The sequence below is a fragment of the Amphibalanus amphitrite genome, unplaced genomic scaffold, assembly GCF_019059575.1.
Source record: "Amphibalanus amphitrite isolate SeventyFive unplaced genomic scaffold, NRLGWU_Aamphi_draft 000463F_arrow, whole genome shotgun sequence".
Taxonomy (NCBI): Eukaryota; Metazoa; Arthropoda; class Thecostraca; order Balanomorpha; family Balanidae; genus Amphibalanus; species Amphibalanus amphitrite.
Window position 1 is genome coordinate 84118 of NW_024881957.1, and position 16606 is coordinate 100723.

Genomic DNA, 16606 nt, shown 5'->3' on the forward strand with positions numbered 1-16606 from the left:
AGATGCCCAGAATTGGAAAAAGAAGAGAGACATTGACCTGAAAGTATGGGAGAATGCGGGAAAGGTGTTACGGGAGCAACTGAGAAAGAGCTAAAAAGGAAGACTAGAAGGAGATGTAATGAAAGAGAGAACGGTACAGAACAGAACAGAACAGAACAGAACAGAACAACAGGTACAGAGAAAGACAAGGAAGGATAAGGAGACTAGAGTAGGAGTAAGGAAGAGGGGAATAGGAGTCGATGTGATAGGGCTGATTGAAGATTGTGTATGGGGAAGATGCACCGGTACCAACAATGAACACCCTCTAATCTCTATGTATCCTCATCCTCGTCCTCATCCTCTCTCTGATATTCATCCTCCGAACAAGATAGATACGCTCTCTGATCCTATGATTCACAATTTAGTCTATCTTATCAACTTAAAAGCTCACTTTAAGTAGGATCAAAAGATCAAATGTTGAGGACGACTTATCTGTTCGTTTGTCTTCAAATCCCTCTCCCGCCTCCTTATCGGTGGTGGGATCAAGTGTCCATCGCACAGATGTCACACAGTCACCGACACATCGTGGGCCAAAGTCGTCAGTTAGCGTCGTATATAAATTGCACAAGAATACAAACAAAACACTTGAACAGTTGCATCAGACAGGAAACTTCCCATCGCCTGACTGACTGACTTGTCAATCACCTTTATCAAACATTTATCATCAAGAGACGGACGAATCCTTTATCAAGCATGGGATGATCTATCAAACATATTAGTCGTCTACCCACTTGGACTCGTTTAATTTCGTCTGACCATACTTAGGTATGTTTATTGCCGGCAAGGCGAAGAACGCGACGTTATGTGATGACATTCAAATGCATTTAAATTTAAAATCTTTCTTATTGAACAGCTGCGCAAATGAGAAAGCGCATGCGCTCATGACAGTGTGAAATGCCTCATTTCACTCATGTCCTGTTCATTGTATGATGGTGAGATGCTTACTTAGCATCACCAAGCACATTTTGATGGTCTAAATTTATCGAAGTGTGAGATTTATCTCCTAATCAGCCCCTTTTTACTGCTCCTTTTCCATTGAAGCTAGATAACCCGACGCAATCCCACTCGGCCTCTCCCCGCCCCGCTGCTCGCCGTCCTATCGGTCTCCATCTGTAGACCATGTGGTCCGTCTCTGACGCCGCCCGTGGTCCTCATGGTATAGGAGCTGGCAGGAGCGTCTGACGGGCGTCCCCAGGAGCGCGCCCGGCCGGCGCTCCAGTCACCATGATCGTCAGCGCTCCCAGCGAGACGGAGCCGGCCGCAGCGGCCGCCGGCAGTCCCGCGCCGGGCGGCTCGGCCGGCCGCCGCGACAGCGAGGAACCGGCGCCCCTGAGCGCTCCGCGCACCAAGGGGCTGCTCAGCTGCTCCTCGTGCGACCTGGAGCTGCTGCACGGAGAGCACACGCCGCGGCTGCTGCCCAGCTGTCTGCACACAGTGTGCAGCAGCTGCGCCGGCAATCTCAGCAGCAACCCTGGTGAGTGGCGACGAACAGAAGATCGTCTCGGCTCCGGCCCGTGTTGGCGGACTGACCCAGCGCTGGAGGGGGCGGGAGGGGACAGGGATGTGGTGTCTAGAATATGATGTTCAATAGCGGTGTGTCTGCTGCACATTGCGACGGGTGGTTTTACTGTGATGGCATTGTGGATTTGGGCCTTGCTTGTGGCTTCATAATGTATTTCTTTGCTCGACTGTGTGTGCCTATTTGCGACTGTATGCTCATTGTTATTGTGGACTCTCTTTGAAGAACAAGCGAACCAATCCATGTACGTACCTATCCCCTATTAGCATCGTGTAAGGATTTCTAGTTTTAGAGCGCCCGAGGTCATTGGTGCAAAGATAAGCTTTGATTTAAGTTCGTTGAAGATAAAGAAAAGACCGTCAATAGAACCCTGCGCGCGACGGTGGATAGCTTCCGTGCCCGGAATACTTTGTTACGGGGGCGAAGCTTTCTGCATGCTGCATTACCATAGCTGTGTACTGCTATCAAATCCTGCATCACGTTTAGTGTTCATTTTACCACCAGTTAGCTGCGCTTCATGGTGAAATCGATGTAAATTTATAGTACGTAGTTGTGCTGAAAGGTTTTCGGTGGAGCAACAAATATTTTTGTGTTTTTTTTTTTTGTTGGTTCCACCGAAAGCCTCAAAGTACAACGTCTTACATAATTCAACATGTAAGATGTAACTAGACAAGAGGGTTTCTTGCCAGTTGCAACGTTTGCCTGTGTACCGTCCTTGCGGCTGACTATTGGCGGATCCGTGAAAGTAGTTAGTTTGAGACGTTGCGGGGGCGGCGTAATCCTCTAAAAGATACTCCATTTATGATAAACTCCTCGGACTTCACTTGTTACGCTTTGTTGTGCGTTTTTTTAACCCACGTCCCGCTGGGCTATTCAGCCATACGCGCCTTGCTGGAGGGGGGGATTTGCCCCCCCCCCTGTCTAACTTCCAAACCGATGTTTGTAGAAAGACTGGGATAACGGCAATCGAAAGCTCTCGACAAGAGGAAACTTTTTTTGAACCTTTTTTGCCTAAGTAGTTAGATCAGAGGTCAGGTCAGGTCAAGGTCAGGTCAAGGGTACAAAGTGCAAGTTTCTACATTTTCGGTTTTGGAGCGCAGTTGGCGAATAATGGACTGATGTTGATTTATTGATTTTCCCGTCAGTTTTTTTCTTAAGAATTTTGGGCCAAAATCCCTACTTTTCAAAAATCCGAGATTTTCATTCAAAAGACAAAGCGAACTTACGCATAAAGTATTTTGTTACATCTTGATTCCTTAAAAAGTAAAAACTGATATGTTCAAGGCGTTTGAATTTTTACAGTTTCGATGCGAAAATGGCGTGACATGACGTCTATTAACCCTCGCCCCGTTTGGGGGCCAATTTGGCCCCCCTGTGGTTTTTCCCGAATAGCAAGAAAACGGCGGCGCGCAGCGCCGCCAAATTTTCAGTGCCTTCCTGGGCATCAATTTGACACCTTCACACCAAATTTCAAGTCTTAGGTCACCTTAGGTCAGGAGTTATTGAGGTCAAACTGAGGTCATGTTCGAGCAAAAATGAGCAAAAAACATGCAATCTTGAAACGCTCACCAAATCTACAGTTACCAAGCAATTTCAAAGTTCTTTATATGGTCTAGTAGACAAAAAGCGGCGCTACAAAATTGCTATCTCGGATTTTCAAAATTTTGGGTTTTCGACCCCTAAAAGTTCAAAAAATTGATTTTTTTTAGAAAAACTAAAAAAAAATCCAAAACAATTCCGAATTTCGAAAAAAAACCGTAATATATGTGATAGTCCCTGCGCTCTTCACATATCAAATTTCAGATTGATATATCGTTTTTTGGCCAAGTTATAGCGAAAAAACTGTTCAAAAATGATGACGTCAAATTTTTGAACTCAGTTTTTAGCGATTCTAGACCATGTAGGGCAAAACAAAAACCACCATTGAACTCCCCGTGACGAGCTGCATCGAATCGATGCCCATTTTGTGCAAAAATATCAACTTTGAAATTTGACCTAATTTGACTTGACCTTGACCTGACCTTGGCCAAAATGTGACCTGAGCTGACCCCAAAGGCTGCCTGACCCACATAATCGCATTTGTCATGTAAAATGGACCATAAAACATGTATTACACGACACTTTCATATTGTGGCGACCCCCCAGTGACCTGACCTCTGTGACCTGACCTGGTATCAGTGACCTCAAATAGCAAAATATGTGTTTGAAGAACATTTCCCCATCGATGATTTTCAATGAAATGCATTTTACTCGATTTTACAACGCATTTCTTGAAATGCCTGTAAACGGTAAAAATTCGACCTTTGACCTGACCTGTGACGTCATCGGTTTGACCTAGGTCAATAAAATTGGGTCACAAGGTAGTTCCCTGATAGGGCTATCCAACACCGTTTGCCGCTTGTCGCTAGGTTGCGTGGTTCTCGAGATCTTGGGGGGGGGGGGCAAATTGCCCCCCCCCCCCCCCCAACAGGGCGCGTTGCTCGGCAGAGCCCAACGGGGCGCGGGATTTTCCTACAACTTTTTCGAACGGATTTCGCTCAGATTTTTCAGGGTACGTACATGTCAAATTGATGTATGAATTGACAAGGTACTGTAAGTTAACCGTCGCTGGCTCCAAGCGCTTAGAAGCTATTGGCGAAATCTAGAGGAGGTCAGGTTCTGCCCCCCCTCCCCCCCAGCAGGGCGCGGAAGTAGTCTTATGCAATGCAAGGAAAAGGCAGAATTTCATCAGTTTTGAGTTTTGACCACTGTGGGAGGAGTTGATGCCCCAAACGCCTCACTTGGGTCGGCCAGTGCGGCTGTCGAGGTTCAACGTGTATAACTGCATATAGGACGTTGTCCCCAGCGTAACCTGCCAATGTTGCAACACCCGTTGTTGCAATGTGGGCTGCTCGAGTGTCGGGCTGTGTCCCGCTTATCGCGCTTCGGTAGTTCTAAACCAGTTTTGAGAAGCGTTATGTAAGGAATCCAAATTAATTGGAAGCGGTCCGTTTCCAAAATAACCAAATAATGTGGGTCGTTTACGTCCAAATTTGACGTTTGCCGTTCAAAAAGAGGCAGACAATTTTCACTCGATTAAACCGCCCTTATGAGTAAAAAGCGTTTAAGATCTGAGATAGGCTACGACATTTCTAAATTATAGAGGCAACAGGATTTCAAAGCTCGAGTAGAATAGTGGAAAACAGGTGCGACAATAATAGATTAAATCAAATCGAAAGAGTTAGGAATTCCGGCTCGTATGACTTACCTATGTCATTCGCGCTTTCTCAGTATTTTATTATTGTGTTTATTGGTTATTCCGCTATAGGTACATATGAGTGTGTTAGCTACAATATGATACTCCAGTATATTCCAGTTGTAGAGCTGCTTCAAATAGCCCGACATGTGCAACTACAGTTGCACGAGCAATGCAGTTCGGCTGTGGAACATGTCATCCAGTCAGTTTGTCGATTTGCTCAGTACCTACATCGCAGTTAAGTTATCCAATGATTATCATATAGTTAACCCTTTAGGAAGGTACAGACCAATGAGATAGTCGTAACATATTTAAAACAACTTCATTGGCTGCTTTCCATGAAAAGGTAGAAAGATAAAAGATCGATATTTTAGAAATTCAGCCGTTATCGATCATCTCGACGTAAAAAGTCGCCGATATGTACTATTTTTTATGAATGCTCTTTTGAATGCATCTAGCAAAAAAGAGGTCAATTTCACTGCAACTCATAATGACGCAATATCTTCTGCCTAAATTTCGCTTCATCTGCGCTCGTCCCTCCTTTGCACGGGCTGACCGCCCAGCTCCGCTCCCCTCTCCCGCCGCCAGACGGGTTCCAGTGCCGCCTGTGTATGACCACGTCAGCCGAGGTGCTCGATCATCCCCTGGTGGAAGAGCTGCTGCAACGGGAGCACGTGCAACAGTGCAGCCGGCTGTGCGGCCAGTGCGGAGAGCGGGGCCGAGAGGCGATCGCTGCCGGCGCCTGTGCAGAATGCTGCACAGAGCTCTGTCAGGATTGTATTGAGGTGAGTGGTACGGAGAGTAAGAGCACCCGTTAGTGAGCTGTATCGGGGTACAAGTTGGACGGATCCCCCAGCCGACTACTAAGCATGAGGGGGACGGGGGGGGACGGACTGAAAGGGGATGGAACGGATACACCAGCTGACTGTATGCTAAGGGTAAGTGGGGGCGGACTCCAATCTCCAATGTCCGTTTCAAGACAGGTGGAGACCTGTCCTAATATCAGAGTTGGTCGTATATTAAATGTGAGCAGGGCGGAGAATGGGACGCACCCGAACCGCTGCACTGTTTGTATTCTAGCGAGTGGGTAAGTTATTCTGGGTGTGGCTGTCCCAGCTCTGAGACTGACCAGATGTACCGCTGCTGCCGACGGGACCGTATAAGGCTGTAGCTAAGCGAGAGACCGGGCTACGTCACAGGGACCGGACGTGCCGACGGGAGGGCAGACCATGTGACCGATCAGACACCCTACTACCCCTCCCCCTCCCCCTCGCCCCGCGCCGGCCGGCCGGCCGGCCGGGTCAGAGCGCTGTTCACCACGGTCCATCTGATTTACTGCGTAGCTCGAGCGTGCAACTGCTCAGCTCCTGCCACCCGAGCGAGGGCAAACGGAATTTGAACCTAAATAGTCTGAGCTATGCGCACCGTCAATGGCGGATCGAAGGTGGGGATGGAAAGCATATGGGCCATTGGCTCCTTCAGTAGCATCCGAAACTGACAAAATTTTGTTCTTTCCTCGCTTAGAATGAAAACCAAGCAACTTTCTATGAACGAATTGTTTTTGTCAATTTGTCTGGACTGTTTTTGTCTTTTTTTGTCCACCTTTTCTTGTCTTTCCTTTTAGCGCGATCAGCTCACGTATCACTTTTGTTTACATCAGTCATCAGTGCCCATTTCCAGACCACTGAATAGTTAATTGTTACATAAGCATTTTGCACGCGCGTCGGCATGATGTCACGGGTGGCAGTTCCAGCGGGCGATCGCGACGATACGAATGAACGTCTTCGGACGCATAGCTGTATTTGTCTAGGAACCTATCAAGTTTTATCAAATGAAGTGATCATGTCCTCATATCATTTTGATACGATCAGCCAGTTATGAAACACCTGTGCCCTGATCTTCATTGATGCTGATCCAAATTACAAGACACCTCCGTACAGGTTTAGGTGCCTTTGGACCGACCCGAGCCATGACAAACACTATCCTATTCGGTGACCACGGGGGTCGTCTCACTCTCGACCGTAGGCCGTTGCCCTCCGTCCTCCGTCTGACATCTCGCCCCACTTATCTCGCACTCCGCCCCGCCCCAGTCCCCACCCGGTCCTCCGCCCGCCCGTCCGCCCGACCGACCGGCCGACCGCCCGCGACCGGCCGACCGACCGTCCGACCGACCGACCGACCGACCGAACGCCCGACCGCCCGACCGCGTCCGACCGTCTTTCGCCGCCGCTCGGCCACCGCCCCCGGGCTAGGAGCGCATAGCAGGACAGCTGACAGACTCGACCCAAACGGCCGCGCGGCGGAAGGAAGCGTCGCCATCCCTCCCTCCCCCTCCCCGGGCTACCTCCTCCCCTCTCGGCGGGCGGGGCAGGGCAGGAAGTCTCCGAGGACACCTGTACTCGATGACCGGTGGTCGACTGTGCCGCTCCAGTTTATCGCAGAGTCAGTGACACGATCATTGTGTCGGTCAAAGGGCGGGACAGATCTCGCGTTGCGTCTTTGTTCGGTTATCTTGTTCTATCTCGGGTTAGGTGGATTGATCCACTAATACCCGATCAACTTCACAGCACGGGACGGGATCTTGGGCTGAGGCTTACCTCTGTCACAGGAACAGACCTGCACCCGCTGCATTACGGTGTAGGTAGAGACGGTGCAATTGTAGGAACTATTTCAGATAATTGTGCACCATTAATTGTTTTCGTAGCTCCCCTTTATCTAAACGCATTACGAGTAACTATAAGTAACTCGTAATTGTAACAGAAGTGATAACAAAAGTACTCCCAAGAACACATATGCCAAGCGTCAATTCTCTGATATTACTTTGTGATTACTATTTACTACTTCGTTTGTTTTATTCACAGGCACATAATCAAACAAAGCTGACGTGGGACCACTCAATAACGGCCTACAATGACGACTCGGCGCACCAGCGATGTCCTGAACACCGCAAAGTGAGTGCACAGTTAATGGGTCGGGGACAGACAGGTTTTTGCGTCAGGCTTGGCTCTGTCAAGGGCGACTGTCTGCGTCTGGCTATTTTCGGAGCAGGGCCAGATGGAAGCCGCAGCGAGACGGCGGTGCGGGGCGGAAAACGTGCTTGACCAAATAAAGCATAAACGGTAAAAAAAAATGTAGTTCAGATAAGATCATGTAAATTGTAAGTGTAGCTTATTTTATGACAATTAAATCAACAATTTCCAATCACCTATTTTTATAGCAAACAGAAAATAATCAAATTATTGTTCCTGTTTTTTTTTTCGTCAAAAAGTTACAAAGTAGGCGTGATTGCTTTATCTTTGTTATAAGATTAAATAAAAATAAGAACAAATTAAATTGCAACTTACTTAGGGTCTTCCGATTTTCCCGGAAGGGGAGGACCAACAGTTGTTCTCCCCGCCACACCGGCTACCCTTCCCCGAATACCAATTACCAACGTCCACCCCCTCACTGACTCACCACCTCACTGACTCCCTGACTCACCACCTCTCTGACTCCCTGACTCACCACCCTTCCACCGACAGGCGTACGACAACTACTGTGATACATGTCAAACGGTGGGCTGTGGCGACTGCATCCTCTCCTCTCACCGATCTCACAAGTCGTCCACTCTCGAACACAAGCAGGCAGAGGTCAAGGCGCAGCTCACCAATCGCCTCGATCGCACCAGGTGAGCCACCTTTAGATTATACTTTTTATAGAGCACAGAATATACATACGAATGTGTCTTATTTGAGACAAGTAATCTGCTGGGTGATTGTTACATGCATACTGCATGAGGTCTCGCTTATGCCTGTGTTACTTTCTCTGCGTGGCGATTATGGGACGTGAAAGTTTCGTAATCGCTCTGCGCTAGCCAGCTCATCGCTCATCTCAACCGCTGAGGGTTTCTGTCATTGAGCCATGAAGTGGCTCAAATCGGTCAGAGGTTGAAGCCATGTCCTCACACCAATAACCGTAACTGTACCACGGCTTTGCGCTGGGGTGGGGTTTGTTACCCTGCGTCCGACGGCCGTTGGAGGCAATAAAACTGTTACCTCACAACAGCCGGAAAGGCAGGTGCCTTCTGTTGGCACAATGTGATAGCGAGCAGGTGCCGTTAGCAAATGTGTGTGCTGGATTAGGGGTAGCCGATGCTCGCCAGTGTAGATAGGTGAGAGGGTGGAGAGGGAGCGAGAAAGAGAGAGAGAGAGAGAGAGAGAGAGAGAGAGAGAGAGAGAGAGAGAGAGAGAGAGAGAGAGAGAGAGAGAGAGAGAGAGAGAGAGAGAGAGAGAGAGAGAGCGTGTTCAAGCTGGAGGTCAGCTCAGATGAATGCCTCGCTGACCGAGACAAACAAGGGACAAAAAGTACGCCGGGTACGACTGGTTACCGAGGCCGAACAAAATAACGTGGCTCTCCTGTCAAGAGTGTCTGAGTGAGAGAGGCTAGACGGTGGACAAAACAGGTCGACCTAGAACACGGCTGCAATTTTAGAGGAAATAGGACAAGGTGAGGCAAACAAACCCCGACTCCCGAGTATCGCTAGGGTAGCGGAGCAGCGATTGATTACCCGTTAAATTGGGTGGCAAGGTGTCTACTGTCTATTTCATCAAATTGGGAATGGCGTTTGATAGTGTCGGATTCGGCAAACCAAGATTTGGACAAGATCGCGTTGGACATATATGAAGCTCTTTCTGAAAATTAAAAACACGATAGATTGGTCATTTGGATGGTCATTTGGACGGGAAATATGCAAAGCTGTACAGACACTGAAAACGATCGTGAATTTGGCGCGGTGTTCTGCGGGTGCAGGGCCGTCCTTGACCCCATTCGGTGTCGAGATAGAAGCCTGGCCTGTCTGGCCGGGACGGTCCAGCCGTACATATGCTCCTGTGTCGCTATGGGCGGCGGAGCGCGTTGGACGGCACTCGGCAGCGGACGGCAGCTCCCCTCACGACACCCCTCAGAGGTCTCCCACCCCACGACACCCTCCTCGGCCCCTCACGGCACCCCTCCCCAGCGTCTGGTGGTAGGACGGGGATTATCGTAATTCAACCTCCACGTCATGGTTTCGGTCGACCCCAGGCGGCGCCCGGTTATGAAACACCCCGAAAGCCTGTTTGTACAAAAGTGAAGGTCATGGGCGCAGCCCCGGCTCCAGACGGACACAAGGTCAGCCGACTGAACGGGTTGTCAGAGGGGAAGGTGATGACTGATGAGGCTGGAGGGCTGTGGGAGCTGCTGGGAAGCTGAATGCTGCCGTTTTTAAAGAGTATTTTGGAAGCACTATAAAAGATGTACGTATATTTTTTCAACCCTAGCTTTCTGCTAGACTTCAGACTAGCTTTGACAGTGCCAGGGTTTCCCACTAAAATTCCGCACTGCAGGTCCCACCGGCCGCGTTCCACGTCTGAATCGATACGAGGGACTGCCGGCAGGGACGACGAACAAAGCCCGTGTGTCGCGACTCTGGCGCCGGCTTCCCCCGGGAGTCTGCCCGCTTCCGGTCCGCTCCCCACCCCATTCCTCTTTTTGGTCACGCAAGCCTCATTATTGCGAGTGCAGACGTTCAGTAATAGCGAGCTTTTTGTGTTGCATTCGTTATCAGAGGCTGCACGACCCGGCCACCTGCACCGAACGTCTGACGGGTGCCGGCCATGCCAACGCCCAATATCATTCGCTTTGTGTATATTTTAATGACAAAGAATGCCTCATTTAGATGATCGTGTAGTCTTTCTTGTTGATCAGCAGCACAATCAGCTCAGCGGCAGAAGGAAAGGTAGGAATGGATTGGCGCCAGACGGTCGCGACATATTGGACTTGTTTGCTGTGCAGCTGCTGCTGCTGCTGTCACCAGTCCATCACATCGATTACCTATACGATAAAACATCGACGCTGAATGCTTTTTCTACGCTGAACTGGACTGATTTCATCTTGATTTTTACAATTTTCGGCCATAACTTATTACGGCATTATGCCTTGCACAGTGCACAACTACAGTTTAACCGTTCATATCATATCCCCGATATATGAAACATTTTATCGTATCAGCGAACGTTGAAATGAAACTCGCTCTGGCATTAATTAGCATTACAATAAGCTAGTCCCCGAGTTATCTGGTATCCATTATATTCGGTACGCTCGACGCCGCGCTGGTGGAATGGCTGCTGTGGCTGTGCCTATCTCTCGCATCTTCCCTCCTCCCCCGTATCTGCCGGTCCGGCCGCCATTCGTGTCACTTTTTCGGCTCACCCGGAGCGGAGAGGCGGTCGCGCCCGCCCGCCCGCCCGCCCGCTCCCTGTGGCAGTGACTGGTGGGGTAGGTCAGTCGACTCGGCGGGATGGCCCGTACCGTTAACGTTCGTGGAATGCGAGGAGGCGGCGGCGGCGGGCGGCGGCGGCGGCGGCGGCTGCCTCTGACAGGCGCAGAGGCGCTGTCTTCTATAGTGTGTGTCCGTTTGGCCAGATTGGGGGCGGTGACCTTGGAAGACACGTAGGACGAAAATAGATGTAACAGTACTTGATCGTCATCAGGACAACAGGAGAGCTAGTGCAGTGTAGCGCTGGGGACTCCCCTGCTCCTCCTTTGGCTTCGCTTTCCGTGTTGGTTTTGTTTTACTCGTAACTCGTAAGCCCAGCTGGAAGTTTTTAATCACTATTGCGTGCGGTCTGTTTGGCATAGCATGTAGCTCGAGTTTACATATAGGTAGGTAATAATGGTAATAGCCATACAAAGTTGGTAAGGCATAGAAATGATGCGCGTTATTTTATAGGTAAATGATCATTCGACCTCGATTGTCCGGAGAGATGTCATTTCAAACCATCTTCGTAGGTTTGTGTCGCACCTGAGGCATAAATAAGGCTGTAACTGTGTTACCGGGATGGTGATCGTCAGTTACGGTAGGCCGTTAGATGCCTTGTGCCAAGACAACGGCCTCGTGGGCTCGACCAGGACTTTTTGTTCTGTAACCACACCATACGGGTGATACGGGACCGGCCTGTAGAGGCGCAAGAACTGGGTCAGCTTGCGCTGGAGCCGCTGTGGGTCCTTGTTTTTGTGTTTTTTTTTTCTTCAAAATTTGTTTAATTACCACCCAGCACCCACTGCGTGCAGGCCGACCAAATCAATACGAGGGGCGGACGGCACAAAAACTATAACCGTACTAAAATGCGAGAGTAAGCAAAAACCGCGTGATCGGGGCGCCTCAGTCACGTGCCCAATCCACTCCCCTCCGTTTCCATTTTCATCACGCTAACATCAGTCTGTTACTGCAGCCGTTCTGTTCACCAATCGCGTTGCTTCCCGTGTCACCTGCCAGAGCCAACTGTGGTGTTCCCCGTGTAGGCCACCGCCCGTCGAAGGGCCGGCCAACGCCCAGATAAAATCGATTCTGTATAACGATAAGACTACTGAGTAACTACTGACGTTCCTTTCGTGGCCAATGTGTGAGGCCCGACTGTGTAGAATGGGGCCAGCTGTGGCCAGCAACAGACACGGCGCGGCCAGTGACTGCCAGGTAGGACACGAGAATAGGACTGGTGTCGTCATGGGAATGTGACCCGGATTTGACCCACTGAACGCTAAACGTCGGCCGGGAGCGCCCGAGGGCAAACGAGCTGTGGATGTGGGCCGTTGCGCGTGATAGGTGTTCGGCGTGAGTTTCCCAAATTTAGATGGGAAGGTGGATTTCCACATTTGAAAGGTAATTGAGCCTGTTTGATTGAAAGTCTCACTAAAAGCTTTTTCCGTAAAAGCGAAATAACATGTGTGTATACAGTTCTAGCTCTAAGAATTATGTAGGCATACAGTACACACTGCTAAAATTGATAGCCGATAGGCATGGGGAAGGTGCGATTCCCGATCAAGTGAGGCCCGTTCTTTTTTTTAGGCTCCTAAGTCCTAGTGCGTCTGTGCGTGTGGGTGATTATGAAGAACTGGCCGGCCGCTATTACCTTGGAGCGCCTCTCTAATCTCGACACATTGTGCGTAGCCTGCGCCATTACGTCACCTCCCACTCAAAATGAGCGTTTCCTCACATTGTTTCACAACTGACCGGTTTGGAGCTGCCCGTGTGCCCCACAGTTCTGACAGCTTTGGAAGCAATCGGCGGAACACCTTCGATTACGGGGGGGGGGGCACTGCCGACTTTTGGTCCCATTCTTTCCATGCAACGCCCATAGGGCTAGTGTTAAAATGCCAAAATCAAAGGGGGCACGGTGCCCCGGTGCCCCCCCCCCCCCCCGTTCCGCCGCCTATGTTTCAAAGTCTCGGGCCTCGGCGTGGGCTGGTCCAGCCGTTCCACTCACTTGTTCCCATGGCGCGTCCCACCGACCCTCTGTGACCCTCGGCGACCCTGCTCTTCCCTCCCCTGGCTCCCCAAGTACACTGACTCATTAATCACTGTCCCCGTCCCCTGCTCCTATGCCCGCTCCAGCAGCCTGACTGCCACCCATTGGACCATTTCGACGGTCATTTTCACTGTACCTACTGTTCCCGTGTGAACCCCTGCCTTCCTAAGGAATTTTGTTTGTGCGCGAACTATTACGCTGGGACGAGCGTCTGCCCTGAATCTGTTGGAGATGGTTCGTTTGCTCGGCAGGTGGCTCGGAGTGGGGTTTCGGACCGGCCGGTCCACCGCGCTCCCTGTTATCCCACGCGCCCGCCCCTGTTGTTGACCCGTGGTGGTGAATGCTGACGCTGAACGGCCGGGAGGGGTGGGATGGGGGGGGGAGGCTGCGTACACACGCGGTCGCACGCACTGTACTTTAACACTCAGGCACTCATACAGACACCTTCCGACAGGTGACGCACTGACAGCGACCGACACCTAGGTACTCAACCACTCACTACTTATGTGCAATCACGCCCCCTCCATTTCTCTCTCTCTCTCTCTCTCTCTCTCTCTCTCTCTCTCTCTCTCTCTCTCTCTCTCTCTCTCTCTCTCTCTCTCTCTCTCTCTCTCTCTCTCTCTCTCTCCTCTTCTTCTCTTCTTCTCTTCTTCTCTTCTTCTCTTCTTCTCTTTTTCTCTTTTTCTCTTCTTCTCTTCTTCTCTTCTCTTCTCTCTATTGCCTTTTACCTTATCTCCTCTTTTTGTTCCCGGCATTCTCTTTCTCTCACTCACTCAGTCGTGTCTGCTATAGTCGCTTCTTCTCTCTCGATTTAACTATGCAGTTACTTCGCTATGCAGAGACTTAGCTTTATCGCTGATCTGCTGAGCGCTGCCGCTGCGTATATTCAAATTCCAATCGTATACCTACCAAGGCGATAGGAGTAAACAGATAACAAAATGTCGTTTTTGTGCACTGCCAAGTGCCAAGCGTCTGTGTTTGGCCAGTGGGCGACCGTGACACCGCCGGAGACGGGAAAACATATGCTGATAAGGGCAATGCAGGACAATAAGAGGTTTTGCGATTCAGCTGTGCGTCTTCTCCTCACGATGAAAATGCGTTGTGCGTCTCGTGCGTCTGGCATGAAAATCAGCCAATAAAGATGTGTCGATTTTGCTCCGGTTTAATCGCAACGACATGATAGTCGATTACATTTGTGGGGGGGGGGGAGGGGTAATGCGAGTATGGACAAAAATGACAAAACTTACGGATATCAAAATCCGAACTTGTTACCCTCATCAAAGGAACGTGTTTACCAGCAGACAAATAAATGATCCGCCTGTAGATATAATCTCGTGCTATGTTTGTTGGAAGGCAAAGACATGTTCATTTGTGACGTTCAACTGACAGCCTTTACGGACTATGACAAACTGTAAAGCATATGACTGAATTGTCCTCTCCAGCGTCTGTTGTGTCCTGTGACCCAGTGATTGTGCTCTAGTGTCGGTATTTGAGAATCAGGTCAGCCCGATCAGCTCGTCGGACTGTTGTGTCATACAACTCCGGCGGACGATGGCCACATTTCGGTGAAAGTAAGTCCCGAGAGCTCTCCTCTCTAAACTGCGTCCCTCTCTCTTCATCAGGAAGCAGCGGAAACAGCTCGACGAGCAGCGAACGCAGCTTCGGCAGCGTATTGGAGAGGCGAAAGCGGCGAAGGAGTCAAGTGTCAATGACATCATCGCTGCCCATGATGCGTGAGTGTGTAACTCTGTCCGTGATGTTTGTGCGTGAGTGTTAAAGGGACTATCCCACCTTTAACATGGGGTTTGAGTTGAGATAGCCAAGTTTGCGGCGAGGTTCAGAAACCACTATCTATCTAGGCTGCAACCCCCGCGGCCTCTTGGTGTTGAAGAAATTCGTTCCCTTCATTTGAAAATGGGCCTTGTACAAGGCCCTATCTTCAACATGGAGCGACCGTTAGTGTGACGTCACCTCGTTTAGTCATTCTGATTTAAATGGGTTTGTTCGTTGAAAAATCGCTTAAAACTTGGTCTGAACTTTGTTGTGGTGCCTACAGAGTACAAAGAATCAGCTTTATGACAGTAATGTGGCCTGGGGAAGGAGGTGATTTTGGGCTGTGACGTCACATATTTGAAAGTTTGTGTTTGGAATACGGGAAGCCTAAGATGTTTAATGAAAAATAAATGGCAGAACCGTGTTCCTGGTCATCCAATCTATAAAGTCGGGCACAATTTAACTGGTTTTAACAACATTTTAGAAGGTGGGATAGTCCCTTTAAGACGAGTAATTCAGCAGCCAAGGATTGCTAGGGTCATGCGAGTGCGATATATGAAATCAAGAAGTAATATGTGATCTGGCGGATCTGAGAAATGGTGGATATGAGTAACGTTTTTGCTCACTTTACCCCTCTTCGGGTAGTTATTTTATGTAAAACGTTGCCATCACGGGATGAACTTGATAATTGATGCTGTTTTTATCGGTTGAGTTGTCGTCTTTATTTTAAATGAATCGGCACGTTATATCAGCTGTATCCTAATTTTGTGACCAAACCGTCTCAACCCGCCATAACCGCCCGTCTCCCGTCACCTATTCCACCTTCCCTCTCCATTCATAACCCGCCTGTCCCGTCTGTCACCGGCAGCTACCAGGAGAGGCTGCGGTCGTTCTTCACCGAGCAGCTCCGGCTGACGCAGGTCCACTACGACAACTACACCAGCGAGCTGGACATGCGGCTCACCAAGACGGAGCTGGTGGACCTGCGGCTGGCGCACCTGGACAGCTTCACCGAGCACCTGATGGAAAAGGCGCGGCCCTCCACCGTCATTGGAAACGCCAGGTCAGTGGTGGGTCCAGGAGAGGGCAAATAGGGCAATTGCCCCCCCCCCCCCCTCCGACCGAAATGGCAAAATTTTAATATTGCGCCTCTATACAGTGCATGGAAAGAGCCACTAAATTGTTATTGTTTGCACCTCCCAAAACTCTGAGCTGGATCTGCCAGTGCTCCAGGTGAGTGCGGCGAACACTTGGCGTATTAACAGATTGGTACAGCTAGTCGGTGTTATTATAAATCGATTGTAAACCGATATTAAATCACCTGGCAGAACAATCAGGGAGCCTGGCGGTACCTCAGCTGCCTTATTACAGCTGGTAACAGAATATATGCTATCATATGTGTAAGCTCGCCTGGATTGTCCACGAATTTAGTGCGTTGGCCGACCTCTGTTGTGGTGATTTAGGACGCGTAGCGACGAGGCTCTCGCGTCCAAAGATGACTTCTCTGGCAGCTGAAGTCAGCCATTCGTCTGCTAACTGGTTGATTTTGTCCCCAGGCATGTGTTGGATCTATCCAAGCGGTTACATAGAGTGAACCTCGCACCCGAAAAGGATCGAAAACTCCCAGATGTACGCATGAAACGCTTCCTTGGCATGGATAGTAAGTATATTATTTTGTTATATCGGTTTTGTCAATTGTTGCCGAAATGTTTTGTT

General features: G+C 49.8%; 1 protein-coding gene across 2 annotated transcripts in view; it reads left to right on the forward strand.

Moving 5' to 3' along the window:
- LOC122391953 (histone-lysine N-methyltransferase 2D-like) overlaps window positions 1–16606 on the forward strand; it is a 44905-nt gene that overhangs the window by 18535 nt on the left and 9764 nt on the right. For both annotated transcript variants that reach the window (XM_043386324.1, XM_043386323.1), the window contains exons 2-8: window positions 1202–1513; window positions 5382–5578; window positions 7655–7744; window positions 8315–8460; window positions 14740–14850; window positions 15759–15953; window positions 16447–16550. In XM_043386324.1, coding sequence (XP_043242259.1) covers window positions 1264–1513; window positions 5382–5578; window positions 7655–7744; window positions 8315–8460; window positions 14740–14850; window positions 15759–15953; window positions 16447–16550 — 1093 coding nt within the window. In that variant the 5' untranslated portion in view covers window positions 1202–1263. The remainder of the gene's footprint in view (window positions 1–1201; window positions 1514–5381; window positions 5579–7654; window positions 7745–8314; window positions 8461–14739; window positions 14851–15758; window positions 15954–16446; window positions 16551–16606) is intronic.